Source organism: Crocuta crocuta, unplaced genomic scaffold (assembly GCF_008692635.1).
Source record: "Crocuta crocuta isolate KB4526 unplaced genomic scaffold, BGI_CrCroc_1.0 scaffold549, whole genome shotgun sequence".
Classification (NCBI taxonomy): Eukaryota; Metazoa; Chordata; class Mammalia; order Carnivora; family Hyaenidae; genus Crocuta; species Crocuta crocuta.
In genome coordinates, this window is record NW_027529169.1 from 1,447,561 (window position 1) to 1,465,475 (window position 17,915).

Below are 17,915 nucleotides of genomic sequence, written 5' to 3' on the forward strand. Positions count from 1 at the left end.
TGTATCTTCCTTTCCACCTGCCTGGCCCCCTCCGGTAGCCTCATCCTGCCCCTCGTCTGCCTTTTCCTCTGACTTGTCCCCCATACCTGGTCCTCAGCCCCTGTCCCCGTCCCAACTCCCATCTCCTTCCTTGTCCCCCATTGCCCATTCCAGTCCCCATTCCCATTTGCCATCCCAGTCTCCTGGGTCTCTGCATCCCTCAGCATCCCTGTCTCTGCCCAATAACCGTTACCTAATCCCGTTCCCGCCCCCGTCTTCTCCCCATCCCCATCTCCCAGTTCCTACCCCACTCTCAGTCCTGCTTCTCTTCCCCAGTGCCCCCCCTCGTCCACCACCCTTGTCCTCCCCCACCCCCATTTTGGTTCCCATTCCATTCTCTGCCCCTCTTCATTCCCCTAGTCCCTGCCCCATCTACATGCCTGTCTCTACCCAGTGCCTAGCCACCATTTCTCACCTCCTCTTCATCCCTGTTCCCAAGCCTATCCTTGTTCCGTGCGTATCTCGGCACCATACACCTGTGCCCGCCGAGTCCCAAATCCCAGTCTCAGTCTTCACCCCAGCCTGTCCTGTCCTCCCGCCAGGTGCTTACCCCCTTCTCCATCCCTGGTTGCCAGCCAGACCCTGTCAATCCCACCCCGCCCTGACTGCGGTGCCCTCCTCTTGTCCCTTTCTAGGTGCGAGGGTTTAACACGCCTCTCCCTCCCCTTCCCCAGCCCGGGCCTGGAGCCCTGTTCCTTCCCCAACCACAGGGTGCCGTTCCCTTCCCCCCCGGCCGGCATCCTGAGCGGCCCCGCCTGACCCACACCGCCGGAGAGAAGCCAGGGACTGGTCTGGAGGCCTGGGGGAGGTGCGCCCTGCAATGCGGCTGGGGGGCCGATGGTGTGAACCTCCCCCCTTTCCCCGCGGTCCCATCCCGAAAGAGGCCCCCCCACAGACACACGGTGGAGTTTGTTCACCAGCAAGAGGCAGCCTCAACTCCCCTCCATTGCGTGGGCTCACTGCCTCGGGGGCAAAGCACTCCTGGCTGGGCGCCCGCCCGGCAGGGGCCTGGAGGGGCCCGGGGGGGCGCCCCCCCCCCCCCCCCCCCCCCCCCCCCCCCCCCCCGNGCGAGACTAGCCTCTCCCCTCCGCAAATGTCACCGCGCCCAATTAGCTTAATTAAACCAGTTCTGGAGCGAGGGGGACCCCTCCTCGGACAACACCCTGCTCCCTCTCTCAGAGAGGGGGAGGGACGCCACCATGGATCTCGGGAAAGAGGGGCTCCTTTATTACCCTGCTTCGCCTGCTCGCCCACCTCACCCACAGATAGAGACAGACAGCCCGAAAGATAGAGGGAAAGAACCGAGAGAGACAGAAACAGGGAGAAAAACAAAATCACGGAAGGAGAAAATTCGAGACAGAGTGAGGAAGAGACTGGGAGAAGAGTCGCGGAGAGAGATGGAAAAACAGTGAAAGAGGGAGCGCGAGAGAGGGAGAGCGAGCGTGCAAGCGAGGAAGCCAGAGGGAGGATTTTATTTTATTTTATTCCATGTTCCCATTTCTCGGCTCGTTTCCTCACAGACTCTCACCCCTCCCTGTCAGAGCTCCCCCCAAGGTCGCTTTGGCCACCCCCCCAACTCTTCCCTTTTATCTTGGCAGTCTCCTGCAGTAGGTGGGGGTGTGAGCGCCCAAAGCCCAGGGATTTGCCAGGATCAGAGAAGCGCAGACAGCAATTTGTCTGGAATCAGGGGAGGGGGACACCCAGCACCCCTCACCACCCAGCCAAACCTCCTTCCCTCTCCCAGCCCTTGCCTTCGCAGAGTCGCTGGACTGAACTAGCCCTCGACAAGTCCTGGGCTGGGTGCAGGACAATGAGTGCTGCTGGGGTGTGCTGGGAGTGAGTGTCTCAGAAGCATTTGGGGTCATGAGAGCAGGTGACCGGGAACCGATGGATGCTCCTAGAAAGGCAGTGTTGGGCCTAGAAGGGTGAGCAGATTAGGAGTCAGAGTTCAAAGGACTCCCCGCTTCTCTGACTTTCCCAGCAAGCTTCATGCACTCCCTCCTCCTAGACCTCTCTGAACCCTGGCCTTGCCCTCTCCCAGCCCACCTCCTGGGAAGCCTGTGACCACCCTACCCCCCACCCCACCCCTCCCCCTACAGTGGCCTGGGACCCTTCCCACAGTCCCTCTCAGACCCACCCTCCTGGTGTTAGCTGCCAGCTCAAGCTTGTCTGTCTGAGTCAATCACTCTTGCCGCCCCCGCCCCCCTCACCTGAGCTGGGAGGAGGGATGGACGGGAGGAGGAATGAGGGGGGCGATAAATATGTATGACGAGCGGGTGGCGGCGGCATTAATAACCCGGGATCGCAGTGCTGCGGGAATGGGGACCAGGCGGTGGAGATTCTAGCCCAGCAGCTTGACTCTGCCATTCCCGTCCCTTGTGGACTCATGGTGTGTACACAAGGGTGTGTGCAAACAGAGGGGGGCACCCATGCTGCCAGGCCTCTTTACCTACCCAAACCTCTGTGTGCAGGCCAGTGTGGAACCCCCCAGGGACCATGCATATACAGACTCGCACATATGCACTCCCCAGGCGGAACAGACCGCACCCGGTCCATCACTGTGGCTACGCTGACACACACCCTTGAGAGAGCTCGACACATGGACAGAGGATGATAGGAGCTCACATAGGAAAGTGACACCTCCAGAGAACCAGACACAGTCAATCCAGGCATACAACTACCAGTCACAGTGACACAACCACCACAAACCGATATACAGCCACTCAAATCAGAAAGACACACACAGCCAACCTAGGCACATACACAACCCACACATCTACACAGAGCCACCGCAGATGACACAACAGGCATTCAGCACCACAAGCAGCCAGACACATACACACAGACTCCTCAGACTGATATAGGCAGATGGACACACACACACACCACCACCAACAACAACCATGCACAGCCACTTGAAGCAGATACACACACTCATCACCATAGGTTGAGAAACATGGTGAGTGTGCACACGCGCACATGCTCACACACACGCCATCACTCCAGGTAGACAGACACATACATATAACCCTCCCGGACTAACAGAAACACAGCCACCCCAGGCTGACACACAGTACCCGCTCCCTACAATCTGAACGTACACGCAATAAGGGCCACACTAAACGGCCACAGCTACCAGTCTGACTGACACATTCTGACACTCACGGCTCCTCTCCCTCCCGCTCCCCTCGCTGGAGCGGCATCTCCATATTTCTTCCTCTGGCTCTCGCACGTCTCCTTCACTCCCGGCCACCACCTGCACCCNGTACTCGCGCCCGCGCTGTCTCCCAGATCGGCCGCCACCTGAGACACGCGGAGACGGGTGAGGGCGGGCGGGGGGCGGTCCTCCAGCCCCCTAGAAGACCAGGGAAGGAGCACTAGGCGGCCTCCCCCACAGTAAGAGCGCTGGAGGCGGAGAGGGGTGCCCACGCAGCCCCCAAGCCTCAATCCACAGCGCCGAGACCCTCCACTACTCTTAGCTCAGTGGGTTTCATGGGACCCTCCCCGCAAGGGAGTAGAGGCTGAGGGGATGGGGGCTTTAGCCTCACAGAGGTGTTGGGAGGTCTCCACTTCTTTCTTGATGCTGAATGTTGACAGTGGTCATGGCCTGGCTTGCGCGAGTCCACCTCCTCCGTGACCCACCATTATTCAGAACCAACCGGGCTCCAGGCCAGGGAAGACAGCTCCACTCCCTATTCAAAGCCACCCGGACTTTGGCTTTTTGGCTTTCTCAGCCCGCATCGAAGTTCTCTGAAAACACAAGGATTCTCAGTGTCATTTCACAGATGTAGAAATTGAGGACCGGATAATAACTTGGCCAAGAGCACGGAGGGTGAAAGGGCCGCATGCCCGCACCAATGTACACTCCCTGAACCGCTGACTGTGGACTGCCCGCTTCCCTTTGGGCTCCCAGCGGCTGGGGAAAAGGGCTAGTGGGGGGCGTGGCGGGGAGGGCCTGGGGCAATCCCAGCGTCTTTCTTTCCTGCCCTTTCTTTGTCCACAGGTCGTCAGCGCTCAGATACCCGAGTCCGGGAGGCCTCAGTACCTGGATCTGCGCCCCGCCGCGGCCGGAGGGGGCGCCCCTGGCCAACAGCTCCCGGTGCCGAGGTCTTCCCACGGCCTGGGCACCACCGGCGCCTGGAGCTGGGCCTGGCCGGCTAATCACACCGGAGCACTGGCCCGGGCGGGGGCGCTGCCTGCGCCGCGCACCAAGAGAAAGCCATCTATCAAAGCGGCCCGGGCCAAAAAGATCTTCGGCTGGGGGGACTTCTACTTCCGGGTCCACACTCTCAAGTTCTCGCTGCTGGTGACAGGCAAGATCGTGGACCACGTGAACGGTACCTTCAGCGTGTACTTCCGCCACAACTCGTCCAGCCTGGGCAACCTCAGCGTCAGTATTGTGCCGCCCTCCAAGCGTGTCGAGTTCGGGGGAGTCTGGCTGCCGGGGCCCGCCCCCCATCCTCTGCAGTCTACGCTGGCCCTGGAGGGGGTGCTGCCTAGGCTGGGGGCCCCGCTGGGGATAGCGGCCGCGGGACCCGGGCTAGGGGGCACCCTCGGGGGCGCGCTGGCGGGCCCATTCGGGGGCGCGCTGGGAGTGCCTGGGGCCAAAGAGTCACGCGCTTTCAACTGCCACGTGGAGTATGAGAAGACAAACCGCGCGCGCAAGCACCGCCCGTGCCTGTACGACCCATCGCAGGTGTGCTTCACCGAGCACACGCAGAGCCAGGCCGCCTGGCTCTGCGCCAAGCCCTTCAAAGTCATCTGCATCTTCGTCTCCTTCCTCAGCTTTGACTACAAACTGGTGCAGAAGGTGTGCCCAGACTATAACTTCCAGAGTGAGCACCCTTACTTTGGGTAGTGCGCCCCGCGCTCGCCTGGGCCCTAAGCTTCCCTCCAAATCCCGGCCTCCCTAAGTGGAACCCCTCCCAGTGCCCCGCAGCTCCTGGGGCCCCATTCACCCCTTCCACTCTGAGGGCAAAGGGAACAGCCCTCCCGGGGACCATCAGTCATCAGCTGGCATGGGTCCTCCTCTTCCTTATGGGGAGTGCTAACGAGGCGGAGGTGGGGGTAGCCCCTTCCGCCACCTCCCAAAGTGGAGAGTCAAGAGCGCAGGCCTGGAATAGGTGGGGCTTGGAGGCGGTCCCAGTGTCCCTTACGTCTGCATCGGGTCCCCCCTTATGCCCCCGGCGCTGAGCTGGACGCTCCCTTTGTCAGCATCTGTAATGACGCCTGGCCTGGCACCCTCCACGCACCCTGTCTTACCCCCAGGCGCTTTACCTCCGGTTCCATCCCGTCCCCACGTAAAGACTGTGAGGCCATAAGTTGCGGCCTATCCCCAGCCCTTTCTGCCTGCGGTATGCCTGTCCGCCTTTCCCCGAAACCCTAATTAGGGTAGCGGAAGCAGAACTCCCGGGCCTAGGCAATCGACTCGGCCCCTGCCCTCTGCCAGCCTCCCTCCCGTCCCTGCAGTCCTGCTCCACCTGCCCCTTTCCGGCTGCTTCCTCTCGGTGATATTTTTTCTATGCCAAAACAGACGAGAAAGGGAACAAAATAAAGTGAAATCCAATACGCGGCTGTGTTGAAACCTTTGTGGGGGGGGGGGGGTTGTCTGGCAGAGACCTGACCACGGCCTCCTCCCTCGGCGGCTCGTGGAAACTGAGGCAGCTATTGACGGAGGTAGCACCTTGGAGGGCATCCAAGACCAGGTCAGATGGAGATGAGGGCGACCCTCGCGGTAGGAGCCCTGATTGAGGCGGGGATGTTCTCCCAGAGGTGGGCGAAGTGAAGCTGCAGCAGACAGAATGGGGCTGAGACCTGAGAGGGGACTACCAGCGGACTCTCGGCGACGACTTGGGGGAGGAGGTATAAGGCCTGGAAATGGGATCGCGTTGCAGGGACAGCGTGGGCAGAGCGCTGACAACCTGCTAAGCTCCGAGGGGCTGGCGGGAGGCGGCAGGTGGGGGGGAGGGGAACGGTGTTTGCGGCATCTGGAGTCATCGATCTTCCTTTTCCTTCCTAATTTCGTGGGCGCTGAGTTTGCAGACGGCTGAGGGAGGGAGGGAGGCCAGAGACGAGGNCCCGGGCGTTAATTGGCTGCGGCTTCATTAGCAGTTCTCAAGCTCAGCCGCCCCCTCCCCTGGGGACCCCTGACTGGGGCGAGAGAGGGGGTACAGACAAGCTGAGGCACAGAACGACACCTCTCGACACCTCGTCTTCTGCCTTCCTTCTCTTTGAGTCCTGGGCCAAGGTACCGACTCTGAGAAGGCAGTATTCTCCAGGGAATCACCCACTGGTTCTAGCGGGGAAACTGAGTCAGAGGTGAGTCTGACTCAGACATGGCTGGGAATGAAAAGTTGGTGATGGGGAAAATAAATCTTGGATGGATGGATGGATGGATGGATGGATGGATGGATGAATAACAAGATTAAATGAAAGGAAGAGGGAGGTGAGAGGTGGTTCTAGGTCAGAGATTGGAGGAGGGAGAAGAACCCTAACACAGGGCCTATTGCTGAAAAGACCTGAGAACTCCTTAGGCTAGAGTGGGAGGGAAGGAAGTTAAAGCTAAGAGGGGACTTCTGAGGCCTGGGAGGAGAGCCAAGTGGTAATGTTTGGAATCAGCAAGTTAGCCCTTCTGGGCCTCAGTTTCCTCACTTGTAAGGCAATAATAAAAAAGCATGTCCTGGAGATTAAAACTTTGCATGTGGATATGTTTTGTGATGGATTGTCCTCCTCCTCCTCCTCTGACTCACACAGGGCCTCCTCTGCAGCCATCCTCTTCACCTCTCCCACCCCATTCCCCCTCAGACACCTGGCCATCTGGGAGCAGAGTTGCCCCTGCTTGTAATTGCACTTGTTGCATTTTTCCACCTGTTCGCCTCTTATGTCCCAGCAGTCAGTGATCTATTCTTATATCTCCAAGGCTCTGGCATGTCTGGCACGGAGTAGGAGCTCACCATGTCTGTTGAATGAGTAAATGAATGAATGTGTAATATTGCTAAGTAAGGCAATGGTTCTCAAAATCACTGCTTGTTAGAATCACTGAGGAGAGGTTTCACTGTCACCATGAGTGGGCAAATGCCCACTCTTTAAGATCCATTGAATTAGGACCTCTGAAAGGAAGCCTCACACTCATATATTTATACTACATTTCCCAGCCAATTCTGATACCCATGTTTGGGAGCCTACTACTAAGGGAGTCAGTGAGTCCCACGCCCAAAGGATGACTCCAGATGAAGTCAGGCTAAAAGGAAGATCCTTTCCAGTTCCAAGGATCTATAGCCCCAGGGATGTAAAGAGAGCTCACTGAGTGCTGGAGCAGCAAGAGGCGAACAGGTACCAAATTCAACAAATACAACAGCAGAAGGGGGCACCTCATTCAGTTCTAGAATGTCCTAGGAGAAGGAGATAACAATGGAGGAGGCAGGTCAGAGGATGAGGGGAGGGTGATCCCCCAGAGCATGTTTACACACAAAGTCTCATTTAATCCTCACTACATGTTACTTTTTAAATTGCAAGTGAGGAGGGGCGCCTGGGTGGCTCAGTCAGTTAAGTGTCTGACTTTGGCTAAGGTCATGATCTCACAGTTCATGGGTTCGAGCCCCGTATCAGGCTCTGTGCTGACAGTGAGCTCAGAGCCTGGAGCCTGTTTCAAATTCTGTATCTCCCTCTCTCTCTGACCCTCCCCTGCTCATGCTGTCTCTCTCTCTCTATATATATATAAAAAAATAAAAATAAAAAAAATTTGCAAGTGAGGAAACTGAGGCCCAGATAGGCTAATTTGTTAGTTAGCCCCAGAGGGGGGCCCTTGAACTCAGGTCTCTTTCCTTCTAAACCAGGGTGCTTTCCAGTGCTCTCTAGCTCTAACAGGAGTCTTTATATTTCCAAATGAGCCTAATAATGCTAGGTAGGTATTTAGTAGGCACCCAATAAATGGTTGCTTTCTGCACTACAGGGTAAAATAACACACACGCGCGCGCGCACACACACACACACACACAAGCTTCAACACAGTGTACACACAAGCTTCAAGACAGTGAGGAGATGGGGCGGCACTGGATCCCTTTTCTTTCAGGCGAAAGCCTCTGACCATGGTCTACACATGGAGAACTGAAGCGGAAGAACTGGGTAAAAACTACAATTCCCAAGAGACCGTAAAGGGGCCACCTCACGCATGCGTAGATCTCTCCCCTTAATTCGGTGGCTTCCCGGGCCGTTCTCGCGCATGCGCTCTAAGATCAGTCGTCTTCCTACCCTTTGCGTCCCCCGGTCAGAGTTGGTGGCTGGACCTCCTGCGACCTCCGGTTGCGATGCTTCCCTTCTCTTTTCTCTGGGCGACTCGGGTAAGAATGGGGCTTCGGAGATTGGGTGACCAATAGAAAGCAAGCTCCCCTCCTACGCCAGTTCCCTTTCACAAACTCTGGGGTTCTCCTGGCTTTTCCACGCATGTGGTTTTGGTCCTCGGGGAGCAGACGTGCAACTAGGGAATCCTTGAGAACCCCCCGCCCCCCAGTGCCCGCGGTGTAACTGGGGCCCCTCCGCATTCTGGCAGCCAGACGCCCCAGGGCCTGCGACCGCCCATTTCACGTGGCATTAGGGGAGAGAACCGCACCGTGAACCCTGGCGGACGAGTGGGGTTCCTGGCCGGGAACGGCGAGCTGAGTCTTTCCTGCCAGTTCTGAGCCCTGCAGATGATGCAACCTGGCCCCACAGCTTACATCAGGGGTCCCTCGGCTCTATGGGCTGGAAGGAGGTGGGAACGTGGTGGGCACAGGACAGGATGTGGGTTTTGGGTTCCCTGCCAGCAGGCTCCCCAACCATCCCCCTTTTCCCAGAGTCTACCAGAGGTCTACTCTGTCACTTCCATTGCTCCGGAAACCACCTCTGCAGCATATTGCCTGAACCCTTTCCAATTCAGCCTCCTCTCCCCTGAGTGCCATGGAGGCCCTACGGGAAGACCCTTTTGTGCTTGTGGGTTGAGAAGATTCTGGAACCTCAATGGACTGCCCCTGAATTCCAAAGACATGGGCTTCCAGAGGGCAGACTTTGCCCTGTGGCTTTGCAGAGTGATTCATGGGTCGAGGTGGAGGGAAATTCTGAGGTGAGGTGAATGGACCGACTCAGAACCACCCTTTGGACATTGACCTCAACCTTGGCTCTAGAACTGGCTTTCGAAGGAGGAGGTGGGAGTGATGAGAATTGGAAAAGGCTGTTTGGACAACTGGCTGCTGGGTTTGGAGCCAGAAAGCCTGATAAGCATGGCTGAGGGTGGGTGGGAGACTATTTGGTATTTTTTATTTTATCCTGGTTTTTCCTCTCCTAGTCTCTGCAGAGATGTGGTCGGCTGGGCAGGATGGCCATACGGTATCAACACAGCGAGGTGGCCCAGACCCAGACTGGAGAAACAACCAGGGGCTGGACAGGCCAAGAGAGTCTATCGGACAGTGACCCTGAGATGTGGGAGCTGCTGCAGAGGGAGAAGGACAGGCAGTGTCGTGGCCTGGAGCTCATTGCCTCGGAGGTGGGGTTTGGGTAGAGGGACCACGGCATGGGCCGCAATGGGTGCAGGAAGTAATGGGTCAACTTACTGCTATTTCTACAGATGTACCTTTCAGATTCCGGGCCTTCCTGCTGGGTCTTATCTCCTTGTATTCTTCTTCTTTTAGCATTTTAAAAATGTTTATTTATTTGAGAGAGAGAGAGTGAAGGAGCAGGGGAGGAGCAGAGAGAGAGGGAGACAGAATCCCAAGTGATCTCTGTGCTGTCGGTGCACAGCCTGATGTGGGGTTTGAGCTCACAAACGTGAGCTCATAACCTGAGCCGAAGTCAAGAGTCAGACACTTACTGACTGTGCCACCCAGGCACCCCATGTTTTTTTTTTTAAGTTTTTAAAAAGTATTTTTAATGTTTATTTATCTTTTGAGAAAGAGAGAGACAGAGTGTGAGCGGGGGGAGGGCAGAGAGAGTGGGAGACACAGAACGTGAAGCAGGCTCCAGGGTCCGAGCTGTCAGCACAGAGCCCGATGCAGGACTAGGACTCAAGAGCTGTGAGATCATGACCTGAGCTGAAATCAAGGGTCAGATGCTTAACTGACTGAGCCACCCAGGTGCCCCTAGGCACCCCTTTTTTAAGTTTATTTATTTTGAGAGAGAAAAAGGGAGAGCTCCTGTGCAAGTGGGGGAGGGACAGAGAGGATGAGAGAAAGAGTCGCAAGCAGGCTTCACACTCATCTCCCAGCTTGGAGCCGGACACGGGGCTCAATCCCACAAACTGTGAGGTCATGACCTGAGCTGAAATCAAGGGTCAGATGCTTAACTGACTGAGCCACCCAGGTGCCCCTAGGCACCCCTTTTTTAAGTTTATTTATTTTGAGAGAGAAAAAGGGAGAGCTCCTGTGCAAGTGGGGGAGGGACAGAGAGGATGAGAGAAAGAGTCGCAAGCAGGCTTCACACTCATCTCCCAGCTTGGAGCCGGACACGGGGCTCAATCCCACAAACTGTGAGGTCATGACCTGAGCTGAAATCAAGGGTCAGATGCTTAACTGACTGAGCCACCCAGGTGCTCCTCTTTGTCTTCTTACTGTCCTCTGAAGAAAAGGTGGAGCAGTCTGGATTGTGGGATGGGGACTTTGGAGAGCTTCCAAAGCTCTCTGGGGCCCCTGTACTCTAGTCTGGTTCCTCCCCCTTCCCAAGAGGAAAGCGGAGCCTGGAAGCACAGGTTCAAGTGGACAGGTAGGTGGCCCTGCTGGGGACACCTACCACGGCAGCTAGGTTTCTCAGGATGCTTCCTCGGCCTTTCTTGAGGCCTGACAGCAAACACTGAATGAATAGAGGTTTCTGTAGAGCCCGGTTCCTCCCTGGTGCCCAGGGCTCTGACAGGGCAGGGCTGTGGGGGGGCTCTAGGGAAAGGGGCTCAGTACCTTCTGACAATACCCCCCACTCCCCCTTACCCCAGAACTTCTGCAGCCGAGCTGCGTTGGAGGCCTTGGGGTCCTGTCTGAACAACAAGTACTCGGAGGGTTATCCTGGCAAGAGGTGAGGGCTGGTACCAGCGGACTGGAGGGCAGCCTCAGGGATGGTGCTCCCAGTGGGGGGCACCGGCCTGTACCTCCCAGTGTGTACAGAGGAGTGGCCTTCCCAGCCCTTCGCTGCTGATTGAGGGGGATTGGGGAGCCCTTTCCATATGCCCTGATGTACACCCCGTCTCATGGCAGATACTATGGAGGAGCAGAGGTGGTGGATGAAATTGAGCTGCTGTGTCAGCGCCGGGCCTTGGAGGCCTTTGACCTGGATCCTGCACAGTGGGGAGTCAATGTCCAGCCGTACTCTGGCTCTCCGGCTAACCTGGCCGCCTATACAGCCCTTCTGCAGCCTCATGACCGAATCATGGGGCTGGATTTGCCTGATGGGGGCCAGTGAGTATGGATGCAGTGGGTGCCGGGCTTGGTGGGCAGGATGGGCATGGGAAAGGAGTTTTTATTGAACACCTACTGTGTGCCACGCAGGTGGCACATGCAGGCCTCTCCCTGCCCCACAAGTCAGTGGATGAGGATGAGAAGATCCGAGTAACCTGTGCTCACCACGGAATGGACTGAGCAGTGAGGGTTGCACACACTAGGAGCAGTGTTCCAGGGACAAAGGCCTCTGGTGCTGGGCAGGAAGCGAGTGGCTACGTCTGGGAGTTACTCGTTTCTGAAGATGTCTTTATCACTCTGTCCCTTTCCAGTCTTACTCACGGCTACATGTCTGATGTCAAGCGGATCTCGGCCACATCCATTTTCTTTGAGTCTATGCCCTATAAGTTAAATGTGAGTGCTAGGGCCTCTGTGGCCCCCTCCTAGGGCAAGTGAGGGGCTGCCCTGCTTCCATCTCAGGGCTTTAGCTTTTTGTTTGTCCCTCCAGCCCCAAACCGGCCTCATCGACTATGACCAGCTGGCACTGACTGCTCGGCTTTTCCGACCGCGGCTCATTATCGCTGGTACCAGTGCCTATGCCCGCCTCATTGACTACGCCCGCATGAGAGAGGTCAGTGGAGGGCTGGAGTACCAGTCACTTCCCAGGGTGGTGGGGAGATTTTGGAAAGGGGGGTGGCCTTGGGGAGGCCTGTCTGGGCCCTCCCCAGGCTAAGGCCTGTCTCTGTACCTGCCCAGGTGTGTGATGAGGTCAAGGCACACCTGCTGGCAGACATGGCCCACATCAGTGGCCTGGTGGCTGCCAAGGTGATCCCCTCACCTTTCAAGCATGCGGATGTTGTCACCACCACCACTCACAAGACCCTTCGAGGGGCCAGGTCAGGCTCCCCTGAGGTCAGGCCTTGCCTTTCTCTGCCTCCATGCCTACTCTAGGGGCACTGTTGGGCTGGATCTGAGAAGAGTTCATTCTCACCTGGAACCCTGAAGATTTTTGCCCAGTCTGTGATGACTCTCCTTCTCTTGCCCATGGTGGCAGTTCCCTTTTAGGGGATTTGGGGGTGGGAGTGAGGGGCTCCTCTCCTTGATCACTGGAGTCTTACACCCTGGCCCAACTGAGGTAGACTCTGAGAGCTCAGTGAGTCCAGGCCAGGCAGCTTTCCCTGCTTTTTTCCTCCCTTATTTTTTTTTTTTTGTAACTTGAATTCTGATCACCTACCACCCACACAGGTCAGGACTCATCTTCTACCGGAAGGGGACACAGGCTGTGGACCCCAAGACTGGCCGGGAGATCCCTTACACATTTGAGGACCGAATCAATTTTGCCGTGTTCCCATCCCTGCAGGGGGGGCCCCACAACCATGCCATTGCTGCAGTGGCTGTGGCCCTAAAGCAGGTTGGGAAGCCTACTATTGGGGGGGAGGGGACTGGGCTGGAGGCTTAGACCCTGTTCTGTGCTGACTGGGTTGGAGCTGATGGAAGGGAAGTGCCAGGATGGGGTCAGGGCTGGGGTCAACAACTGTGGTGGAAGTGGAGGAGTGGAAGGGGTAGGGCTTACGGTCACAGGTTCTACTGTCCCGTCTCCAGGCCTGTACCCCCATGTTCCGGGAGTACGCCCTGCAGGTTCTGAAGAATGCTCGGGCCATGGCTGGTGCCCTGCTAGAGCGAGGCTACTCGCTCGTGTCTGGTGAGCCAGGGGGGTGGGTGAGAGCCTCTGGAGCCTCAGACGGAGGCTTAGAACTCACCTTTTCTTGCCTACTGTCCCTCCCCTTAGGTGGCACCGACAATCACCTAGTGCTGGTGGACCTGCGGCCCAAGGGGCTGGACGGAGCTCGAGCTGAGCGGGTGCTGGAACTTGTGTCCATCACAGCCAACAAGAACACCTGTCCTGGCGACAGAAGTGCCATCACACCTGGGGGCCTGCGGCTCGGTGAGACCTGAGGTTTGAGGAAGGGAGGATGGCTGCCAGGTGGGCCTGGGCTATGCTGATCCCTTTCTCCATGTCTCCCAGGGGCCCCAGCCTTGACCTCTCGACAGTTCCGTGAGGATGACTTCCGGAGAGTTGTGGACTTTATAGATGAAGGGGTCAACATTGGCTTGGAGGTGAAGAGCAAGACTGGTGAGTGGGCAAGACCCTTCCTGAGCCAGCTGGTTTACATTCCCTATCTGCCTCTTCCCTGGCTCATCTGACTGCCTTCCCTGAAGTTCTGACTGCTTTGTTCCTCATCCCCCTCTAGCCAAACTCCAGGATTTCAAGTCCTTCCTGCTCAAGGACCCAGAAACAAGTCATCGGCTAGCCGACCTCAGGCAACGGGTGGAGCAGTTTGCCAGGGCCTTCCCCATGCCTGGTTTTGATGAGCGCTGAGAGCACCTAGGAGATGAGGCCCACAGACTGAAAGTTATTCTCCTTCTGTCTACCTGGACCAATGGAGAATGACTGTCTTTCCATTTTTTGCTAGGGGAGAAAGCCTCCCACTTAGGGGAAGAGCCAGGTATATTCTGGACTTCATAGCTGAGAAGATTTTTTTTTTTGGTAACAAGACTTAGAAAGAGGAGGCCTGGGGCTTTCTGCCCTGAACTCTTCCATTATTTCAGTGTTCTAGACTCCTTGCTCTTACTTGGAGAGGGAGGAGTCGCCCTTGTGAGAGCCAGAGGAAGGGGTGGGTAGGTGCCGCCTTTCTGTTTTTATCTAATAAAATGCTAACCTGCCTTGAGCTCTCCTATTACTGTGGGAGGGGTCCCCTGGGCCAGGTAGTGACTCCTCTCCCTCAGTGTGTTCCTCCCTTCCCTACCACCACCACCACCACCACCACCACCCCCACAAGGACCCCCCGGGGCTGCAGCCTCCTTTCTCTGTCTCTGATCAGAGCCGACACCAGACGTGATTAGCAGGCGCAGCAAATTCAATTTGTTAAATGAAATTGTATTTTGCCCACGGCTGCTTCTGTTTGATCCCAGGGGACTTGAGGGGGGAGCAAGGGAGGGGCAGAATGGCAGGGGGAGGCCCAGGTGCGAGGCGGTGGGAGGGGATGCCTGTTGGTGTGGGAGGCAGCGGGCTTGGGCACGAGGAGGAAGGAGCGAGGAGGTCCCTCATCCAGGCCTGGCAGGACGGCAGGCAACGAGCCTGGTCGAGCCAGAGCAGCACCGCCCCTGCGCTGGCGCCTGGAGCCTGGGCTAACGTGGGGCGCGCCACGTCACTTGGCACCGAGAGGCCTCTGCTTGCTCTTGGCTCACGTTGGCCACGCTCAACACGTAGCCTGAGCCACACCCTGTAAGGCCTGGGTAGGGGGGCAGAGGGGCTGGCTCAGCCTTTTGGGTCAACCCCCTGTGTAACTCCTCCTCCCCCTCGTGGGATTCCGGCTGAGGGTCAGAGGCGCTTCCGCTGCTGGGAGCAAGGGAAGGGGGTGGGGAGCTGCCTCCCCTCCTGTGGGAACCAAGCCTGTGTAAGCAGCAGCTGGACAGGGTGGCTAGAGTGGCGCCCTGGTGGCGGGGAGCGGGGGACGGGCAGAGAGTGGAAGAAATGACTCGGCTGGCTGAGAGTGGTTTACTTCCACCTTGCACCCCAGCGAGCTCAGAAGTCTGGCCGGTCCTTCTTCAGCTTCTTATAGTCGGTGGAAACTGCAAGAAACTGTAGGAGGGAAAGGGGCACTGAGGGCCCCACGCCTCCCTTTGTGGCCTGGGGTGGGGAGGGTGGTCCTGGGACCGAGGATGGGTGGAGGGGCAGCCCTAGAGCCACTGGGGGATACCTTGTATTGGTCATTGGGGCTCAGGCGGTTCCAGGGCTCCGGATTGTTCTTTCTGTCCCAGCTAGAAAGAGGGAGGGGGAAGGTTAGGATTTCCTCTCCGGAAGCTAGGACTCTGATGCCTACGGTGACACACAGGGTCTCTGCCTTCACCTCAGCACCCCCATCCTACCCTGGGGGTCCCATGTCCCAGAGACTGACAGAGGAGGGGGCATGTTAGCAGGTGCTGATGAGTGAAACAAGAAGGCTGTCACCACTGTCAGTATGGGGCCAGGTGGCGGACTGACAGCCCAACCCGGTCCAGGGCTTACGCCCTGCTCCTTGCCACCCCAGGTTAACTCCCCACCCCCCAGAGTAGAGCGGTGGGAATCTGGGGGCTGAGGTTTCAGCGATGTGCCTCAAATCCCAATAACGCTTTAGATGCTCCTGACGATCACCAGAGAAGCCCCACTCCCCCGCCGCCTCCGGTGGGGCTTCGAGTCTCTGCGCCGCCCCAGCCTCAAAGGCGCCCCTAGCAGCTCACCCGGCCACACCCCCCAGCACGTTGGCTGGTAGGTGGAGGTACCCAAAGGTCGCCCGCCGGCCAGCGCGTCGCCATGGCAACCGGGCCGGGAGTCGTGCGGGTTCCGCAGCCCAAAGCGGGTCGAGTCTGGGGCCCCGAGGAGTTGAGTGGTCGGGTGGGTGGGAGGAAAGGCCGGGGCCTCCCAGGCCAGGAGCAGGCTCCAGCCCGGAGTCGCCGGCGGTGCAGACGCAGGTGTGCTGCCTGGGAATCCCTGCTAGGACTACCCTTTCGCACTGTTTTTGAGAGGCCCTTGCGTTCCTACCCTATCTAGCCGCACCCAGGCCCCCTGCTTTTACCAGACGTCGGGGCTGCGCAGGGCGAGTCTCAGCAAGTACAGCGCAGCACTGCCCATTCCCAGACCAATGAAGCCGATCATCGGGATGAGCTGCGGAGAAGACGGAGGGCGCTTTCAGTGTCACCCCCTCCCCGCAGTCCCGGGGCTGGCGCTCCCTCCCTGCTGGGAGAGGGGACCTGGAACCTTCCACACCACACTGCCAGCCTTCGTCTCCCTCACCCCACCGCGAGCAGGTCCAAGGTGGAGTCAAGAGACACGGGGCATAATGCAGGAATAGATTGAGGGCACGCTGGAAAAAGCTCAGGAGCAATGGGGGAACTGGGCAAGAGGGAGAGTTAAGGACCGTCGGGGAAGCGAGAGAATTAGGAGTTAGATACAGTGGCTCTGGGGACCCAGCTCACCGCGGGATGTCTCTTGATCTGCCGGTAGAAGCGGGCCCCGATGCTCGTTCCCGCCATATCGCCTCTCCTGTGTCTGATGTTCCCCAGCCTCTCTGCTCCCTCGCTCCTCTTGGGGTCCCGCCCCCGGCTGGGGAGGGGTCAGCCCAGCCCAGCCCGGCCCGCTTCGGCAGGCGCACCCCGCCCCCACTCATCTCTTCCTCGCGCAGTTCCGGGCTCAGAGCCGGAGAACTGGCGGGGAGCAGAGGGCTTTCGGCTCCTCCACTCCTCCAGATGCCCGCACCCTGGCACAGGGCACACCATCATCCCCAGGGCTTGGGGCTGGCCTGAGAGAGAGACTTCACAGGCTTTGACCAAAAGACTGATTAAGGAAGGGTCCAGAGGTAGGGAGCAGGACTCACCATGGGACAGGGAGTCAGGCAGACAGACTTGTAATCTAAGTGCAGAGGGTGGAGTGTTCCCGGGGGGAGGGGTGGGGGCAGAGGGGCCAGGGACTAGTGAGGGCATCTGAAACACCTCCCTGACACCCCTAGAGCTAGCAGATCCCGAGGGCCCTAGTTCAGTCTCCCTCCACAGTGTAGTGGGAGGAGAGGGACAGACAGACCCACAGCACTAAAGCGGTCCCTCCTCCTCTAGTCCTGGGTAGTTCTACCAGTTGTGTTGTGGTTGGCCTGGAATAGTGTTTGGAGGCCAGGAGAATGTTTAAACCTTGCTCAGGATAGAATAAATCCGTTTTCAAAGGTTTTTTTTTTTGGGGGGGGGGTTGATAGCCTTGCTTGCTTTGCCTACTTCCAGTAGGGGTGAAGTCGGAGCCACCAAAGGAGTCCAGTCTCTGCTCTGGCTGTGACAGAGAGGAAGAGAATGGGGTGAGGGAAATAGTCAAGGAGAGATAGAAAAGATGGTGAAGGAGGAAAGAGAACAAGACACACAGAGATAGAAGCGCAGAACCATTGCCTCCCTTTCTGCAGCCAATTTAGCTATCAGCCAGCTTTTAGGGTGGCAAAGCTCACCGCCACCATCTTCGGGGAATTGGGGTCTTAGGGACGCAGGTACCTCATCCTAACCACCTCTCCCCACTGCCGAGCTAACTTCCATCCTCCCTCCCTCCTCCCTCCCACCTCTCAGCCTAATCCCGCAGAGCTCCCCGACTTCTCCCCTCCAGAGCCCTGTGGCAGCGTGGCCAGGGGCGAGCTGTGCACCCACCTCTGGGGGGTGGGGTACGGGGAAGGAAGCGACCCTTCCTGGGGGCCCCTCCCTTTCACGGCGCTGATACCTCCCCCGCCCCCTGCACTGACAAGCGCGGCTGTAATTAGGCTGCGGGGTCCCCAGCTCTCCGCCTCCCTCCGGCGGATAATGAGATAAAGTGTCAGAGACACGGCGAGAACAAAGAGACAGAGACTCGCTGCGATGTGTGTTGGGGGGGGGGCGCGGAGGAGGGGGACTGATGGGATGTCAGAACCTGGAGCAGAGCAG

At 58.0% G+C, this 17,915-nt stretch overlaps 3 protein-coding genes across 3 annotated transcripts; 2 read left to right on the plus strand and 1 right to left on the minus strand.

Moving 5' to 3' along the window:
* Positions 1–3,568: 3,568 nt before the first annotated feature.
* On the plus strand, positions 3,569–5,609 carry NXPH4 (neurexophilin 4). Its single transcript, XM_077757424.1, has 2 exons — positions 3,569–3,601; positions 3,953–5,609. Exons 1-2 carry the CDS (start codon positions 3,569–3,571, stop codon positions 4,895–4,897), a joined length of 978 nt encoding a protein of 325 aa, XP_077613550.1. The 3' UTR covers positions 4,898–5,609.
* A 2,664-nt stretch (positions 5,610–8,273) lies between these two features.
* Positions 8,274–14,153, plus strand: SHMT2 (serine hydroxymethyltransferase 2). Its single transcript, XM_077757541.1, has 12 exons — positions 8,274–8,378; positions 9,359–9,556; positions 10,991–11,070; positions 11,250–11,450; positions 11,762–11,843; positions 11,938–12,060; positions 12,186–12,325; positions 12,675–12,840; positions 13,032–13,131; positions 13,219–13,374; positions 13,456–13,563; positions 13,682–14,153. Exons 1-12 carry the CDS (start codon positions 8,346–8,348, stop codon positions 13,807–13,809), a joined length of 1,515 nt encoding a protein of 504 aa, XP_077613667.1. The 5' UTR covers positions 8,274–8,345; the 3' UTR covers positions 13,810–14,153.
* A 204-nt stretch (positions 14,154–14,357) lies between these two features.
* Positions 14,358–16,507, minus strand: COXFA4L2 (cytochrome c oxidase hypoxia associated subunit FA4L2). The gene is made up of 4 exons (XM_077757542.1): positions 16,446–16,507; positions 16,046–16,134; positions 15,191–15,251; positions 14,358–15,072 (listed from the first exon to the last, which is right to left on the minus strand). Exons 1-4 carry the CDS (start codon positions 16,500–16,502, stop codon positions 15,016–15,018), a joined length of 264 nt encoding a protein of 87 aa, XP_077613668.1. The 5' UTR covers positions 16,503–16,507; the 3' UTR covers positions 14,358–15,015.
* Between the last annotated feature and the right edge of the window lie 1,408 nt (positions 16,508–17,915).

Excerpts from the sequence above, each read along its gene's own strand:
- NXPH4 (XM_077757424.1), top strand. The coding sequence starts at position 3,569 with ATGGGGGCTTTAGCCTCACAGAGGTGTTGGGAG. Across the intron at positions 3,602-3,952 it reads CCTCACAGAGGTGTTGGGAG|CGGCTGGGGAAAAGGGCTAG; the intron begins GTCTCCACTTCT and ends TTGGGCTCCCAG.
- SHMT2 (XM_077757541.1), top strand. The coding sequence starts at position 8,346 with ATGCTTCCCTTCTCTTTTCTCTGGGCGACTCGG. Across the intron at positions 11,071-11,249 it reads GAGGGTTATCCTGGCAAGAG|ATACTATGGAGGAGCAGAGG; the intron begins GTGAGGGCTGGT and ends GTCTCATGGCAG. Across the intron at positions 13,132-13,218 it reads AGGCTACTCGCTCGTGTCTG|GTGGCACCGACAATCACCTA; the intron begins GTGAGCCAGGGG and ends CCCTCCCCTTAG.
- COXFA4L2 (XM_077757542.1), bottom strand. The coding sequence starts at position 16,502 with ATGGCGGGAACGAGCATCGGGGCCCGCTTCTACCGGCAGATCAAGAGA. Across the intron at positions 16,135-16,445 it reads AGATCAAGAGACATCCCGCG|CTCATCCCGATGATCGGCTT; the intron begins GTGAGCTGGGTC and ends TCTTCTCCGCAG. Across the intron at positions 15,252-16,045 it reads CTGCGCAGCCCCGACGTCTG|CTGGGACAGAAAGAACAATC; the intron begins GTAAAAGCAGGG and ends CCCTCTTTCTAG.